General features: G+C 44.3%; 1 protein-coding gene across 1 annotated transcript; it reads right to left on the reverse strand.

Annotated features, from left to right (window-relative positions):
* Window positions 1-7,286, reverse strand: CCT6A (chaperonin containing TCP1 subunit 6A; the record flags this gene model as incomplete). The annotated part of the gene is made up of 14 exons (XM_082008591.1): window positions 1-82; window positions 266-338; window positions 668-770; window positions 876-1,009; window positions 1,323-1,470; window positions 1,861-1,957; window positions 2,368-2,450; window positions 2,698-2,857; window positions 3,412-3,522; window positions 4,272-4,375; window positions 4,541-4,714; window positions 5,324-5,458; window positions 6,816-6,879; window positions 7,153-7,286. The coding sequence occupies 14 exons, from the start codon at window positions 7,284-7,286 to the stop codon at window positions 10-12; spliced, it is 1,593 nt and encodes a 530-aa protein (XP_081864717.1). The 3' UTR covers window positions 1-9.
* Window positions 7,287-16,422: the final 9,136 nt, after the last annotated feature.

Raw genomic sequence — 16,422 nt, forward strand, 5'->3', positions numbered from 1 at the left:
AGGTCCACCTCAGCCTTTAAGGGAGGACATTCCAGCTCGCATAATTTCATCCACCAAGAGAATGTTGCTAGCGATCACGGTGCTAGAAATATTAAAGAAATATTGTTAGAATATCCATTCTAACATAGTTCAAAGACAACTTGGCTTAATTTCTGCCTTTCAAGACAGCCTCCTCTACATGGGATCCCGCAATTCCATATTACTCCATCAATTTCAACGATCAAACACTAATTGCTATTTAAACTGAAAATACTGTAACATTTACCATGAGTGAAGCAGTTGCTTTTTGACATTGTAATTATCCCAGATTCCAGCTGCTGCAGCTACCATTGGCTCACCTACAAAAGAAGTAAAAGAGTCTTTAAATCACCAGTTGACATAATTTGAAGTAAGACTTTCTACTGTCTAACATCTGGTATTACTTGCTACATCCAACAGAGTGCTACCGGTCACTGTGTGCGTCATGTTCACAAAAAACTTCAAACATTTAAGTATTACGGCATGCCAAGACTGACTGTAGCAGCAGGACAGCCACCAAGGCCTTCTGCATGGCTTTTCATGAAATGAGGTAGAGCCTTCCACCTTCAAAGCAATTTTGTTCTTCATGGAGCTGAGCCACGACAATTGCTTTCTAAAGCCTCATCCCATTACTTTAAAAAATTTTTACCAGTGTTCAGATCGACTCCAGTGAGTTGCCCTGATTCCGCATGCTCTGTCTGAACCTTCACTAGTGTTTCCTGGGGATCATAACCTGAGTTCTGAGCAAGAACCTTTCAAGAGAACAGAAACATTATTTCACTGAAAGAGACCTCCAGCTGAAAAAGCGATGGGTCTTAGCGTGCTTTAAAGCCACTTTATTCAGCATTTCCTTATACCTTAGGAATGATGAGCAGAGCATCAGCAAAAGCTTGAACTCCAAGCTGAGCTCTTCCTTTTACATTAGGTTTATGCTTAACAAGAGCATTAGCTACCGCCACTTCTAGTGCCCCTGCTCCTGGAACCACGCATCCTGCAAGGGAAAACCCGACATTGAGACTTCACAGCAAGACCTATTCCAATTTAAACAGCTAATTTTTAGTGTCGTTTGATCTCTTCCCTCTAAAAAGACACATTGTATCTGATCAGGGAAGTACTTACACACTTATCAAGTACTTTTAAAATACAAGGTGGAAGAAGAGTAGCTAAAAGCACTTCACACTGAAATACACAGAGCTTGGTGTCTGACTGCATTGGATACCAAGGAAGCTGATAAAAGATTCACTAATTTTGAGGTGAATTTCAACAGAAGATCCTTAAGATCGCCAAACAGAGCGGGAACTTACCATCCTCGATAGCGTTTTTAACGGCACGCAGACCATCTCTTACTGCATCCTTGATTTGTGTCAGCGTATGCTTATTTGGTCCCCTGATCAACAGGGTAACGGAGCGGGGGTTGTCACATTTCTCAATAAAGGTGTATTTCTCTTCACCCTGCAAAACAGCGTTATATATTCATGTCATACATTTGCTTAATCAACGTATACATGTAATAAAAAAATTTGAGAGACTTTCAGATTCAGTTCTGCACTAACAGCACTTCGAGAAGTGGCAAGAAGCAGTAGAACCGTATTCCTGTTATCTCAATATAAGCAATATTAAGAACATAATATGGAAATAACAACAGGAAAACACACTATGACAAGAGCAAACATCCAGGTAGATCCTCACAGACAAGCAGACACTGGGATGTGAAATGCCACCAGCCTTTATTCATGCTCCAGTACAGCTCTTAAAACAAATTAAAAACCCACAACATATCAAGACCAAAGAAAGTAGAGGCGTATGTAAACTGGCTTCATCCAAAAGCTCAGCTGTACTCACCAATGTGTACTCATAGACCAGCCCTGCGTGTCCCAGACAGTCAGGAGTAAGATCCTCCACAGAGTTCATGGCAGCACCGCCACATGCAAGGGTCAGTCTGGGAGAGACGATACACAGCTCAGCACTTGCTTATATTAAGTAAAATATGAAGTTACTAACATAACAATAGTATTTCACAGCATACAGAACACCATGCTTCCTAAGGCTTGGAACAGTTTGCTTCTGTTTTCAAAAGAGCTCTTCAGAAAAATAAGCTTGTAGAATTCCATCTCCTCTATAGGTGTCTACATGTGAAGCACTGACACCTCAAATTCTTACATCACCCCATGTGCTGAACTGACATCTCTATGATTTGTACAAACTACCCCGAGTTGCAGCAGTAAGAGCCGGACAGACTGAAGGAGACTTTTTAGTCAAGTCCATAAAGGTGGAATTACGGCACACTTGACTCACTGTTCAAGTTTGGAAGAGCAAGTTATTTACCCCCTCCTCTCCCCAGGAACTTACCTTTCCATGTTCCTTCTTTTAGCTCTCCGCAAAGCAACTATTCCTTCTTTTGCAAGTGCATCCAAGGAAAATGGGTCAATTCCCTACAAACAAAGTGACCCATCAGGATAAAGAAAAAGCTACCACACCCTCTCTCAGTCTGACACTCATACGCTCCTCCCCAGGGCTCACAGAAAAAATCTCGAGTAGGAACTTTATGCATATATTCCAAAGTACATCAGCCTGAATGTAGCTATTTTTGCCTGAAGAACAGTACAAAATGAGTCAAATGGCACACTGCTTGCCAAAAAAGCCAACATTTCAAATTTTGCTAGTTAGTTCTCATCTCACCTTCTGGTTGATCACAATAAATCCTTTATCTGAATCACCACAGACTCTTCTTTTCAAGTCTATGATTTTGTTCACTCTGTCTTCAATGAACTTCCTTTCCGCTTTCACTAGCTTCTCTCTCTCTTCAGCACTTTTATAGAAGAACCCAGAGCTCACCTCTCTGAAGGAAAAAAAAAACCAAACACAAAAATGAAAAAGCAGTAAGGCAACTATCCTCTGTGCTGTAGAAACAAACTTAAGCATAAGGAATCAATCCTTTCAGCTATATTAAAAAAACCAAACCAAAACCCAAACCCAAACCAAACAAGAACCCCCTCAACCCAGCATGCAACATGTAGCTATTCCAGCTCTCTAGTTCAGAGCTTTACCATTTGAAACTGAGCGAACTCCGAAGTATATTTAGACGCTCGCTCTAAAACATAAAATTATGCCCAAGAAAGGAAGGACTTCCAGCCTTTCTTCAACGAAACAACAACAGAAACCACTACGAACTACGAAGCTCTGCCTCTCAAAGGCGCTCTCAGCCACCAGCTTCCCTGTTCCAAGAAGGGCCTGCAGAAGGAGCACCACCTCTTCCATTCCACCTTCTACACTACCTACCTCACTCTAGAAGAGTTTACACAGTCCTTTCAGTTCTCATTCAAGCAGACCTTAAATAAAAGTCTTTTAGGACAGGAGCATTTTCTGCTCCTCACCTCGTTGCTATGTACTTACGTTTTCTCATATTCTAGAGACACATTGCAAGTAAGAACGTAAGCATCTTCCACTCTTTTCTTCATGTCAGGATGACGAGCGCCATGATCCAAAACCAGCCCCCTAATCAGCCTGAAAGATTAAAAAGCATTTTCTATGTCAACATACACATACAGAAGATACGCACCTCATGGAAGTGCGGACCAGGCAGAGAATTGACAGTGCAACTGGTCAAACACAAACTGCCTATGCACTTGTGTTAGGAGTTAACAAGGATCATGTATCCCACTTCCAAGGGCATGCCCATTCTCATATAAAAAAAGCATACCAATCAGAGGGTGAAAAAGGAATTTACTCTGGCATAGTGTCTGACTGCATTAGCTACTGAGGAAAGCTACTGCAGAATTCGTCCATGCCACTGAGGTACATATAAGAGCCTACGGAATATCCAGCTAGATGACTACAATTCACTTTCCATTTATCAAATGCTATTTTATACTTGTAATCAACAGGTACAAACCTAAAGCCTGATCGAGCCACAGACACTACTACTAAGAAAAAAACATATATATACACACACAGCGTCGTTATAAAGCAAATAACCACATTCAGTCGTAGAAAAGCAGAAGTCTGAGCCAGTGTTACTCTTTGCCATTCAAAGATCTCCTGTCAGGGAATCAAGTTCAGTGACTGGGGAATTTCTGCTGACTAGATAATTCACGGCTGGAATTTGTATTTCTGCCTTTCTTTCACCCCCTCCCTAATGACTTTTCCAGTAATAGCTTTGCCACCCAAGTTCTTTTAAAAAGAAAACAAAATCCCCAGGCTACTAAGGTGTCAGGACACCATTAAACTGAAACTCAAGGATACTGATTACTTACGTTGTGTCAGTTTCTGATTTGTGCTTCATCTCCATAATCTCCACCATGTGGAGGTCAATAGGCTCATCTGGTTTTCTGACTGTCAAAACAGAATCTACTACAGCCTGGAATAGAGGGGAGGGGGAAAAAAAAAAGCCCCAAAAGGACCATTAGTCTTCCAAAGTGCAAATGCACATCTTTCCATCTACCCTTCACTCAAGGAATAATCACAGCCATTTAAAACCTGGACCTCTTCATGCCAAAGAGGCAGAAGAGACATGTACACTTGCCTCTGTTAGGATGTCAGCAAGCTCGGTATGAACTTTAGTACGAAGGGATGTTCTGGCAACATCTATCAGGGTCTCCCTGTCCATTTCCTTGGTTACTTTGACCTGCTCCAAAACTTCAAGTGCTTTTTCCTTTGCAATCTCAAATCCTTCTGCTACTATTCTAGGGTGCAAACCCTAATACAAGGAAAGAAGGGAAATCATTAGACAACAGAAGACAAAACGGTACTTTTTCAGAAGTGGAACCTGTGGTTTCAACACTCCATGTAATGGCAAAACACAGGGAATATGCAGGCTACGAAGACAAGAAAATGTACTGTCCTTCTGAATACATATAAAAGGAATGCAAATCCTTCCAATGCAGAGGAAAAGCACAGATTATTCTAGCACAGCATTAAAACCAAGGGAACTACAAAGCACACTTGGGTGTTCACTGTGCAATATGAATACGTATTCTGTAACTTATACTATCCAAAATACTTAATATCAGGGAGGATCTCCTTGTTAACATACAGTGTTTTTACTCACACAAAACAGAAATAAAAGCAGGTATCAGACAAAACCTTATTAAAGGCTACAGTATCCACAATAAGCGGTTTTCAACAAGTCTTAAGTCCCCTCCAGCTCTTCCCCATTCTACAAGTTCTATGACACACTGATTTTAGGCAGAAATATTCATTTTCATGTTTGACTTACAACAACTAAGCATTAAACATAAAACAAACTGAGTGGTCTCAGATGAAGCTTTTAACTTGTCCACCTACAAAAGAAATCCTGCATACATACCTCAGAAATATAGAGATCTGCCTGCTTTAGGAGTTCTCCAATGATCAAGACATTTGAAGTGGTACCATCTCCAGTGATGTCATCTTGTGCTGTTGCTACTTTTGCTATCAAGGAGGCTGTGGGATGTTGTATTTGCTAAACAAAAACAAGAAGCTGAGCAGTAAGTCTTACTGCATTGGTACAGGAAACAAAATACTCAAGGCCTAGTTGTTTTCATGATTGATGTAAATTCAGCAGGTTTCAATAAATAACACCAATTAACAACAACAATCACTTGGATAATAAATTGATTGCATTAACCCATGGAACACTATTTCCCTCACTCAGATTATGCATCTATACACAGAAATGTTAAGTGGTAAGAGCCAAACTAGTCCTCAACTCATGAGCTTGACAGAACCCTTTTCTCCTATAGGCAAAGGATACGCCATCACAACTAGACTGTTTCCTTCGGCAGTTTATTTTACTCATTCTTATGAAACTAAAAAACATTCAGTTAGTTTGTTTCTTGCCAGTTCCTCTGCTAAGTAGTACATGTGGTGTTCCAGCTTTAAGCATCATGCCTGTGTGGCCAAACTTCACACCACCACACGTGACCTATCTTACTTACAGAAGTCAGTCTTTTAATTTAAGGAACACACACATCACTTGGCATCTCTCAATGGCTGAAGAATATTTCAGCACAGGTTGAAGCCTATGGACCTACAGTATGCACGTTTGAAAAGGTTGGTGCTTTGTAACTGTACTGGAGTTAGATAAAATCAAATGGGCCATTTATACTGCTGTTTAGCTTTTTATCATTATTTTCTTTAAAGCACTTCCAAGTGTGGAAGAACCGATGTATTGAATTTTTCCTGACAGATCACCGTGTGTATTAACTTCCATACTTGACACTGAATTGTAACAGACAGCTAGCGGAGCGTAATACACGCCCTAGCAGGCCGTGTTCACGCGGGGCATGTGGGCACGCTGCAGCTCAACAGCCCCAGGACCCACGGCGGGCCCGGCCACGCCGCCGGCCCCAGCACACCTTCACCCCTACGCGGGGGAAAACGGTGATACAACCCCAGACGGGAAAGCGATGCGAGCTGCATCCACCGCCCAGACTTAAACACTTTCCAAGCCACGCTGCCATGAAGAACTCTGCTGTCCGAGGCTTGCTTAAATACAACAGAAGTGTGCTTTCCGCAAGCAAAACAGAAGGCGACAAAAGTGTCAACATCATCATTTAAACTGCTCATGTTTCCTTCTTAACTGCCAAATTAACACACAAACTTCATTCAACACCTACCTAGATGCACGTATTTACTTCCCTCCCAAGGGACATTTGCCCCTCAATGCACAGGCTAAACACCACAGAAAGGCAGGCCGGGGTCAGCAGGGGACGTGGTCCCCCCCCAGCCAGAGGCATTCAAAGGGAATACAAGCAGGCTCCTGCCTCCCAACGTGCCCCCCACGGTTCCCACCCCCGCGGAGGCAAGACCGAGCTCACCATTTCCTGCAGCAGCACGTTGCCATCTTTGGTCAGCTTTATGTCTCCAGCCCCCGACACCAGCCTGCGGGCGACACGAGCCGGGTGAGCAGGCCCCCCGGCCCCGCCACGCCTGCCCGCAGCGCTCCTTCCCCATTCATTCAGCCCCACGCGGCCGGGCGGCCTCGGCCTTTGTTCCTCGCCGCATGGCGGCGGCAGGAACAGCGTCCCGGCCTCACTCGAGCCTGCCCTCGCCTCACACCTCCCCTCAGGCCGTAAAGGGTGTCCCCACGCGCGGAGGGGCCTGCCGCCCCCCCCCCCCCCAAGCCCCAACAGGAGGTACGGGGCGTTCCCTTACATCTTCATGGTGCCCTTGGGGCCCAGGTTGGTCCTCAGCACGTCCTGCAGCCCGCGGGCCGCGCTGATGTTCACCGCCAGCGCGGCCTGGGCACGGGCCACCTCCGCCTTGGGGTTGAGGGCCTTCACCGCCATGGCCGCCGCTCCGCTCCGCGTTAGGCCAGGCCGCGCCGGGCGGGACGGCGAGGGCGGTGCCAGGGCAGGCCACGCCTCCCCTCCCGCCCCTTCTAGAACACTCCGAGGCGCTCGCATGCCCATTGGTCCGCCTGCGCGCCAGCTGCCTTCCTATTGGCTGCAGAGATTGTCGCTCTGCCGCCCGCTTCCGAGGCGCCGTTGGGGCGTGCTGCCGCGCTGGGTAAGGGGGAGCGCGGCCCCCGACGGGGAGTTGCCGGCGGCGGCGGGCGCTGAGGGCGGAGAGGCGACGCGAGTGTGAACGAGGCCTTGGACGGCGCAGGATCGCTCGGTCGTTAATCCCACCTGCTCATGTGACAGACCCCCCCCCCCCGCAGGTTCGCAGAACCGTGAGAATAAATAATTAAACCCAGTGATTTAACATTAGAGCGATTGAATTAATAGTTAAGCGGACCGGATTAATAATCAAAATGGTTTTTGGTAACAAATCAAAGTTGAGGTTAATCAAAACTCGTCTTCTCTTAATGCAGAGGCCCCTGCACGGGCCAGTGGGGCCTGCACAGCCGCTGCAGCGCAGCCCCGCATGCCCAGGCCGCTCCTGGGCCTGAACCCTTCGCCAGGCTTTATAAGCCTTTATAAACATGGGCGAAGGCCAATGCTCTCTCCCAAGGCCAGGCAGAGCTTTCCCGTGAGGCCTGTGGAAGAAAACCAGAAATATTGCTGGAGTCAAGGCAACCTTGATGGGTGCTGGAAGCCTGTCGGAGCCCAGTCCTTGAGGCTGTGCAATGTTTGTGTCTTACTGGCTTTGGGCTCCTGAATGGAGGAATATTGACAATTTCCCTTGAGAGGAGCTTGAGAAGAGAGCTCCTGCCAGAGCTCCGTACATACACCGTGGGCACGGATTGCATCGAATTTGGCTCCCATGTTGCCCCATCCAGGCTTATACCCCCAAACACCCATTTGCTACTTCTGAGCAACTGGCAGTAACAGGCATGACACAACCCTCTTGTTATTTCAAGTGTTTCATAAGGAAGGTGCCCGCCCCCAGAATAATCATGGCCTGTGGCTGCAGAGGTGTGCCAGGGAGATCCAGGCCAAGCAGTTTTCGGTGTTCTGCAGTCCATCTGCTCCGCAGGGTGCTAACCCCCAGCAAACAGGCACAACAGGCCCCCAAAGGCAGGATTTTCTCCATTATTTGGTGCAGAGAAGAAAGATGGCCTTCCCCAGCGCTCATCCACTAGGCATGAGGAAGACGCAGGGTAAATCTCCCCCACTCTATCCTGCTTTTTGCAGGAGGGAGCTCTGGATGCAGACCCGGACGTAGCCCTAGATGCTGGACTTCAGCAACCCACCGTAGCGGCGCTGAGCAGCAATGCAGTGAGCTGGACATGTTCTTATGCCACTTCCTGTAGTAAAGTCTAAGCCTGCTGTTGGGTACAATTTTGTTGACCGGGCGTTTTGTAGGAGCTTGACGTTTCAAGTGTCAGGGTAGACTCACCAGCCTCGCTGGTTTTGGCTGTGGGCTATGGCACCTGCTGGGAATCTGCTGCTTTGGGTGAGGATCTCAGGTTTCCAGGCAAAATGCCATGCTGTGCAGGAGGACTGCCGTGCGTGGCCTGTCAGTCTGACTTGGCAGCTCTGGAGGGGACAGCTGCTAATACGCTTGGGTTTCTGGTTTTTAAATGTTTTAGATGAAGTTGATGTTTGAGCATAATACACCACAAGTGTGGAGCTCCTTTGTTTAGCTGAGCAGTGCATATGTCCTGTGAAATATTTTAATGCTGACTCTTTAGCAGAGTGGCTGGGCTTTCTGTTCTGTTACTGTAATCATTAGAAATAAACATTAAACATTGCAAAATGCAGGAAATTACACTTAGCATTTCATAATTGGCTCTGGAACTCTCCTGTTAATGTTTGATCCTTGCTTTTTTTGGGATGCTACTGGCCTGCTGAAACCATAACAAAACAAAACAACGCCAACCCAGTCCTGACAGGCTGTCGTGCTAATATTTGAGGTGCCCAGACGCAATGCCCGGTTAAAACACCTGAATTCCCACCTCTGCCCTGCATTCTGTAGCCAACAGGTCACACGCAAATATTTTGCTATTGCTTCTCCAGTTTGTAATTTTTTTGCCTTGAACCTCTCTTAAGACTGTTCTCAGCAGAGGGCAGCCTTGTCAAACCCATGCGCATACCAGCGCGCACGTTGTGTTTTGTTTTCCTTGCTGCTGTTCTGTGACCCTCGGGGGTGATGTTCCGTGGAAAGGCAGGAATTATCTGTCCTAAACACCCGTGACGTGTGGGGCTGGCTGCTGACGGTGATATGGCCATTCCCCAAACAGGTTCAGGTTTTTGAGGGGTGTTATTACTATAGGAAAATAATGCAGTTGTTCTAGGAAGATTTAGTTTGAATTTTAGATTTTATTTTTTTTTTTTAAAAAGAAAGCCATTTCCAAAGATATTCTAGTCCTTCATGTAGGTGGCCTCCACTTTTTCTACAAATGGAAAGGTTTCGTAGTCACGTACAAGAGTTAGGTGCTGTGGCTGTATCGATAGTCACACATCCACATGAGCCGTGCTTTTCACTCCTCAACATCCTCTTAAAGCTTCCAGGCAGAATTGTCACTGTTTCTTTGCTAGATCACATGTCTGAGCATAGTTATTTTATGGTATAGTAACATTTCTCATTAGGATTTTCACATTAGATCCCCATTTTGCAGCATTTTTTCAGACATCAGGACAAGTTTTTTCTCATTTTTCAGTCTTAGCTGTAGTTGTTGAACTGTTCTGCGTATTTGTTTTTAATGCATAGTAAAAATAGAGGGCAGGTGCTTATTAGGCCTAAATTGTCCTTTGAAATCAATGGATTTACAACAAATTATACCCAATCAGAATAAAAATATTTAACTGAATTAAAACCAACATGTGCATTAAACTAAGCAAAATAAAGGCAATATCCTTCATGAAATATTCAGCAGCAGTTCTCTTAGTCAAATCATGCACTGCTTATCTTGGCAAAGAAACCTCTGAGATTCTCAGTAAAAGCAGTTTTTTTTCCTCTTTATCAGGATCTGTTTTCATTTAACCTTATTCACAGAAACGATTTCTAATTCTGTTTTAAAAACGTACTGTCCTGCCACGGTAAAACTAACAAACAGGACCGGACAGAACAGTGAACGATGTCACCAGTTTTGCAGCAAAGGGGCTTGGTACCAGCTTTTCCTGACAGAAGTTACTAATAGATGTTCATGTTGACAAATGGTCATGTACTGAGAACTTCTGAAAAAACATAAAGGAAGACGCGGGACAAGAGGCACACAAGGCTGTTGATTTTAATTAATGCATGTAATTTTGAGGGGTAATACTACCAGAATGGCAAAAGAGATCATGTGACTGGTGCATCCAGTGGTGCAGAACAGTCTTTCAAGACAGGCAGCAGTCATAAGACTCCTATCACAAGTGAATGAAAGAAGCTAAATCAGCTAAATCGGGCTTTCTTGACCTTGAACCAGACAGCTTCATAGTTCTGGGTTGGCAGCCTCCTGTTTCCTAACCAATGTCCACAGTCATGTCTGAGGGAAGCTCTTCTGTGGGATGCCAAAACACAAGCACAGACAGGTTTTGTAATTTTTCCGCTGCGTTTGACAACACTGCATTTGGGGAAACAAAACAGAGCCTTCCCATAAGCAGAAGTTTTAATTTTGCCTTTGAAGCTTTTGATGAATTTTGATTTGATTTTTTGTGCGTGTAACATTGCACATTCCGATGCACCGACTAACAGCTTAAGCCAAAATGCAGTACTGCAATCTTAACTCACAAAACCTTTTGTCTCATCCACAGGGAAAGAAAACGGTGTCCTTGCCTCGCCTCTGATTTCACGCCAAGAGAAACTCCTGGCTGCTGCTCGTCGGAGCTCCTCCTCGCCTCTCGTCCCTCGCCCTCCCGCGCTGGCGCTCTGGGTGGAGCGAGGTGAGTTTGCCAAGACCCATCTTGTTCTTTGTGCCCGCGGCACAGGCTGGCTGACGGGCGAGCAAGCTCCCCATCATCTTTTGCGGGGTCTGCTCCCTGCCAAGCCGTGCCTACCCAAGCTGGGAGCGCCCCAAACTGGGCCCGAGCGGCTCCTCCCCTGACGTAGGCAAGGTTACACCTCTCTTCCCTACGCCTGTCAGTGAACAGCTGGACTTCTCTGGTTACATGTGTGCAACCATTTAAAAAAAACATCCAGGCCGGCTTACTCAGCAGATTATAAGAGTGATTTACAAAATGCAGCTTTCTTCCAGATCAGCCCGTGCCGTTGTATTTATGTGACTGAAGGTTTCAGCTGATCCCTCCTTTTCTTGTGCAGCCAAGAGGTTTGCAGGAGCAGCAACAGCCACGGCCAGTACAATACTGTAAGTCACTGGGAACGTTTTTTTTCTCTCAGTTTGGAAGGGGTTGGTGTTCGGTGTATCAGATCCATAACACCAGTTTTCTAGCATAGAAAATGAAGAGTGTCTTCTGCTGGGGCTGTGACTGTGCTGTCCTGCAAGATGCAGCAGCAGTGTGGTGCCTGTTTTATAGCAGCAGCATGAATGAATGATGCAATCATGCAGGGGGGAAGCATCATCATTTTGCCAGGACAGGCAAGAGGGGATTGGAGAGTTGGGAGGTGTATGTCAACATCCCTCACGTTCCCTCTACCCCTTTTCAACTACTTTTTAAAAGGTGCTTAAATAAATTCATTGTTAGGCACTGCTGTTAGTGTATAGCTGCAAATAATTAATCTCTTGACTTTCATACAGGTTTGTATTACTACCTTTAAAAACTGAACAGAAAACAAGGAAGCGTGAAGTAAGCTTAGTGACATTAGGGACTGAATCTTTCTATTCTCACACTGAAAACCACAGAAACTCACAATTATGGATGGATGGGTTGAACTTTTAAAGAGTAGTACTTGCAGGGATACAAACAAGAGTCACAATTGGCTTAAATATAACTAATCTGCTTAAATGTATCCCCTTTTCTCTAAAGCTTTCAAAACATATTGTTAATACTGAGAATTAAAGGTCAGCATAGAAAAGCTGTATTACTATATTATTCCCATTTTACAGACATAGGACTAGAAACAATGAGGATTAAATGGTTTGTTTAAACAAATACCATGGAAACACTCCTGAGCAGGACCACTCCTGTAGCAGGAACAGGTCCTGAGAAAAGTTTCAAGAAGAATTTTCTCCAAATCCCTTACTCGAAGCAGCAGTTTCCCTTCAATGTAACAGAAACTATTTAATGTGGTTGCATTTCTGTTAATCTCCCAGCATGTTCAATGCAACGTTACTCTGCTGTGGGAATGTATCTCAGAGTGTATCTATCTCAGCAAAGCGCTCACTCTCACCTTGTTCAATGGGAAAGTGAATCGGAATCACAAACACCAGAAACTGTTTGCAAACTAAGATATTCCTGAGCGATCTGTTTAAAAAGATATTTTAGGTAATATTTCATTAAGATTCACTTAATGTTCATTTTTTCACAGCAATAAATGTGAACATAATGCAAAGTAGCAGCGTGGCAGCACTTCTGAAAGCTGAAATATGATAACAAGTGAAGTCTAGTCACAATGAGGATTTTGAGATCTCATCAAGATCTCATCAAAATATACCAGCCCCAGAACACCTGGAGTTCAGAGTACCATTTACTTGTTCCTTTTGCATTATATACAGCAGAGAGATACTGCAGATGCTTCAGTTTTTCACAGTGCAGCAAGTGCCCTTCTTTGAAGGGTCAGCAAACAGAAAAGATTTCAGTTGTTTTCCTTTGACATGTGGTCTTACAAAATTCCTGTGCTTGCTTCTGTGACTCCACCCTCTCTGTTACGAAACAGAAGTATTTCTTGTGGAAATACCAGGGTTTTTTTCCAAATGGTCTAATGAAGTACTTCATAGTCTGGAGGCAAGGAGATCTCAAGGGAATTCCACTTTTTCTTTGTGATTTCCTTTTCCTCCATCTTTATCTCAAGTTTCACCTTGCCTCTCCCTCTGTCACTCTTTTGTTATGTCTTCTCTAGTCACTTCTTTGCCCATTTCTTCTCTTCCCCATTTTCTTCTTTTCAGCTTTTCCCCATAATATTTTATTATCAGACCTGTTGAAATGCTACTTAGATGCTTCTCTAGCATGCAAATAATAAGATAGGAATAGATTACCTATCTGAAATTCAATGGCAGAAAGATAGAGATTTTCCACCCATGTTTTTTATATGGAGGCAGAACTCATTATTTGTGGGAATTTCTTTTTTCTTACCATCTCATTAAAACATTGATGCATTTAAGCAATCAGATGCCCTGTATTTCAGAATAATTAATCTCTGCCAACTGTAGAGGCCTATGCCACTCTGGAATAAAAAATTGCTGTTCCCTTACTACAGCTGTTAGAGATTTGTCCATAGAAAGGTTTTACACAGCTTCAATTCTTTTTGTTCATGTTTCCAAGTGACACATACCTGTGGACAAGCTACTGTGTCTGTCCGTCTTTCCTGTGTGCACTTACCGGAGGTGAATTCTAGGCAGCTTCCTGGGCGATGACATGCCAGGATGGCCCACAAGAAAATTTGAAAACAAGTGAAGGAGCAGAACCCCTCCTACTTGTATTTTGCCCCCCACTCCTGTTGACCATTACTCAATCACTAATAGCCTTGCCTTAGGCTCTCATCTACATTTAAGGCTGGGAAAATTTTTTACAAGTTACTGAAATTGGATTGTTACCATTTGGAGTGGCATTTACCAGCCTCTGGAGCTGATGGTGACCCCTGAAGCTCTGCCAAGAAGGGCAGAAGAACCTTATTTTGCTCCAGGTGAACCTACTTTAACTCCTAAAATTTGTTTTCCCCCCAGCAAGACTCCCTGCAATAGCTGAAGCTTCCTTCATCAGTTCTCCTCTTTGCTCCTGTATGAGCTTCCCTACTTTACAGTTCATGACAAGTTCTCCAATATGTGTGATGATATATTAGCCAAAATCAGGTCTGTGTTTTCCAGGACTCAGTGCCCAGCTATAGCAAAAAGTGGAAAGATTTTAGCAAGTCACAGGCCAAGGAAGATCAGGAACTACTGACATTTCTGCATTTCAAAATGCAACTCTTCCCTTCCAACTTGTCATTTTTAGGGACTATAAACCACAGCTTGAAACTCTTTTGAAGAGTTATTGCATGGAACAAAGAGAGGACAGGGTTAATCCCAACCATGGCTCCACAACTGGTATCCGTAATTCTTCCTCTAACTTGTCTATTTGTCCATCAAAGTGCAAAGTCCACTACAGCGATAGTGTTGTCATTATAAGGAGCATCCAGAAGGGGAAGGAGTACGGGAAACGTGGATACCAGAGAGAAGGGAAAGTCTCTTCCTTCCTGCTCCCAATGGGTATTTCTAGCATTAACATTTTTCTCAGAGAGATTAAAATTTTGAAGACATGTATCCAGAAATATATTTCAGGTTCTCACTAAGAAATCACATCACGGTGTGGTGTCCCCACACCGTGACATTGCATCATAATGTGGTAATGTTGCAGTGCAGCCTCAGGTTAGCATGAGGCAATGTGATGGCTTTGCATAATAAGGAATCAGTGTCGGAACACCGTGACGCAAATGTCAAGCCACAATGATGCAACAAGTTTGTCCAATAAAGCAAATTTTTGAAATTGGCACCGAACCCATGGCTGAATTTTTGGTGGACTTTATAATTTCCAGTAGGCTGTAAAAAATTAATGCCCTGCCATTTAAAAAATGCTAGTGGATTTTTTTTTTTAATGCCACTGCACAAACATACCTAGCAAATGGCTGCCAAGTCCTGCCCTAAAGTCAAAGCCCTCCCGCTCAGAAAATCAAAATCTTCCACTGAAAATACAAACACAGTGCCGTGGAGCCAATGTCAAGTCAAGGCTAACGCAAAGTAAACTTGGAATTCACGTGTCACCTGTCCACTGACTGCCAAGTCTTAGCTCAGAACCAGTCTCTGTCAGAGGGAAATTTTTATGTCTGTGGCCACTTAGGAGAGACGGGTTTCTTTTATGTGCCATGCTGGTGGCATGTGACTGTATTTCTTATATATACAGTGCAGTCTTTGTAGAAAAATATAAAAACCACACATGCTGCCTGCAGAAAACAATTTTTTAGTGATGCTTCTAAGGCTAGACCAGAGTTTTACAACATGTCCATGCATGGAACTCCGATGCACCAAGAGCAGAGACATGTCAAACCATGGTTCAGTCCTTGTTTCTTGCCCTTCCCAGAGGTTGAGTTTGTAAAAGTCATTTTCTGGAATATCTGCCCTTTCCTGTGTACCCACTCACCTTTGCTTTCTGGCACACTGGAGCGGTTGAGCCCAGGCTCTGTCCTACCTTCCCACACCTAAACCAAATGCACAGGAGGGAAGTATGGGCTGGGTGATACCTGCTGTCCCATTCTCACTCATACCTGCAATGCAGATGAGCACCGAGGAAGCTACTGTGTCACCTTCTTGGCCTTGTGCAAAAGCCATGAACCCACTTTGGTTACTGTAGTAGTGTGTTCACACCAAAAAAATCAAGAATAGCTAGAATGACCCTCTCCAACAGTACTTTTTCATGACTGCCTTTGGATAGCTTTGCCTTTAATGTGACTTGCCCTCTCCATTTCTTGCTATTTCCTATCTACCTGTTTGTTAAACAGAGATTAGCTCTTACAAATATGGCTCTTAGCTGCTCACGACAGGTTTCACCACGTAGGTTTTGTGCCTTCATTTATACAGACTTTTGTCTTTCAGTGAAGGACTGGAGTATTCTCTTTTATTTTATACACAGGAACAGATAAAAGATGTGTGTTGTATACATTTTTTTGGTGATTATGGTAATTTTTCATAAAGTCTCTTGTATCTCAGTATTCACCATGTGGTTACTAGTCAGAATAAAACCAAAGGTTCCTGTTCCTGCTTTGACCATTAACTATTTAGCTGTGATCCCTCAGTGAGCACACAGAAGTCACCTCAGTAAACAGCACTGGTGCTTACCATGTATGATCCCTGGATGACTCCTGTCTGGCAGTGAGCTACACCAGTACCAATCAGCTCCTGTACTTTTCCACAGCAAGGTACATAGTGATCATCTTCTCCATCCTCACTGGATGTCTTTTGTATCT

Source organism: Phaethon aethereus (assembly GCF_964289735.1).
Source record: "Phaethon aethereus genome assembly, chromosome: 19".
Taxonomy (NCBI): domain Eukaryota; kingdom Metazoa; phylum Chordata; class Aves; order Phaethontiformes; family Phaethontidae; genus Phaethon; species Phaethon aethereus.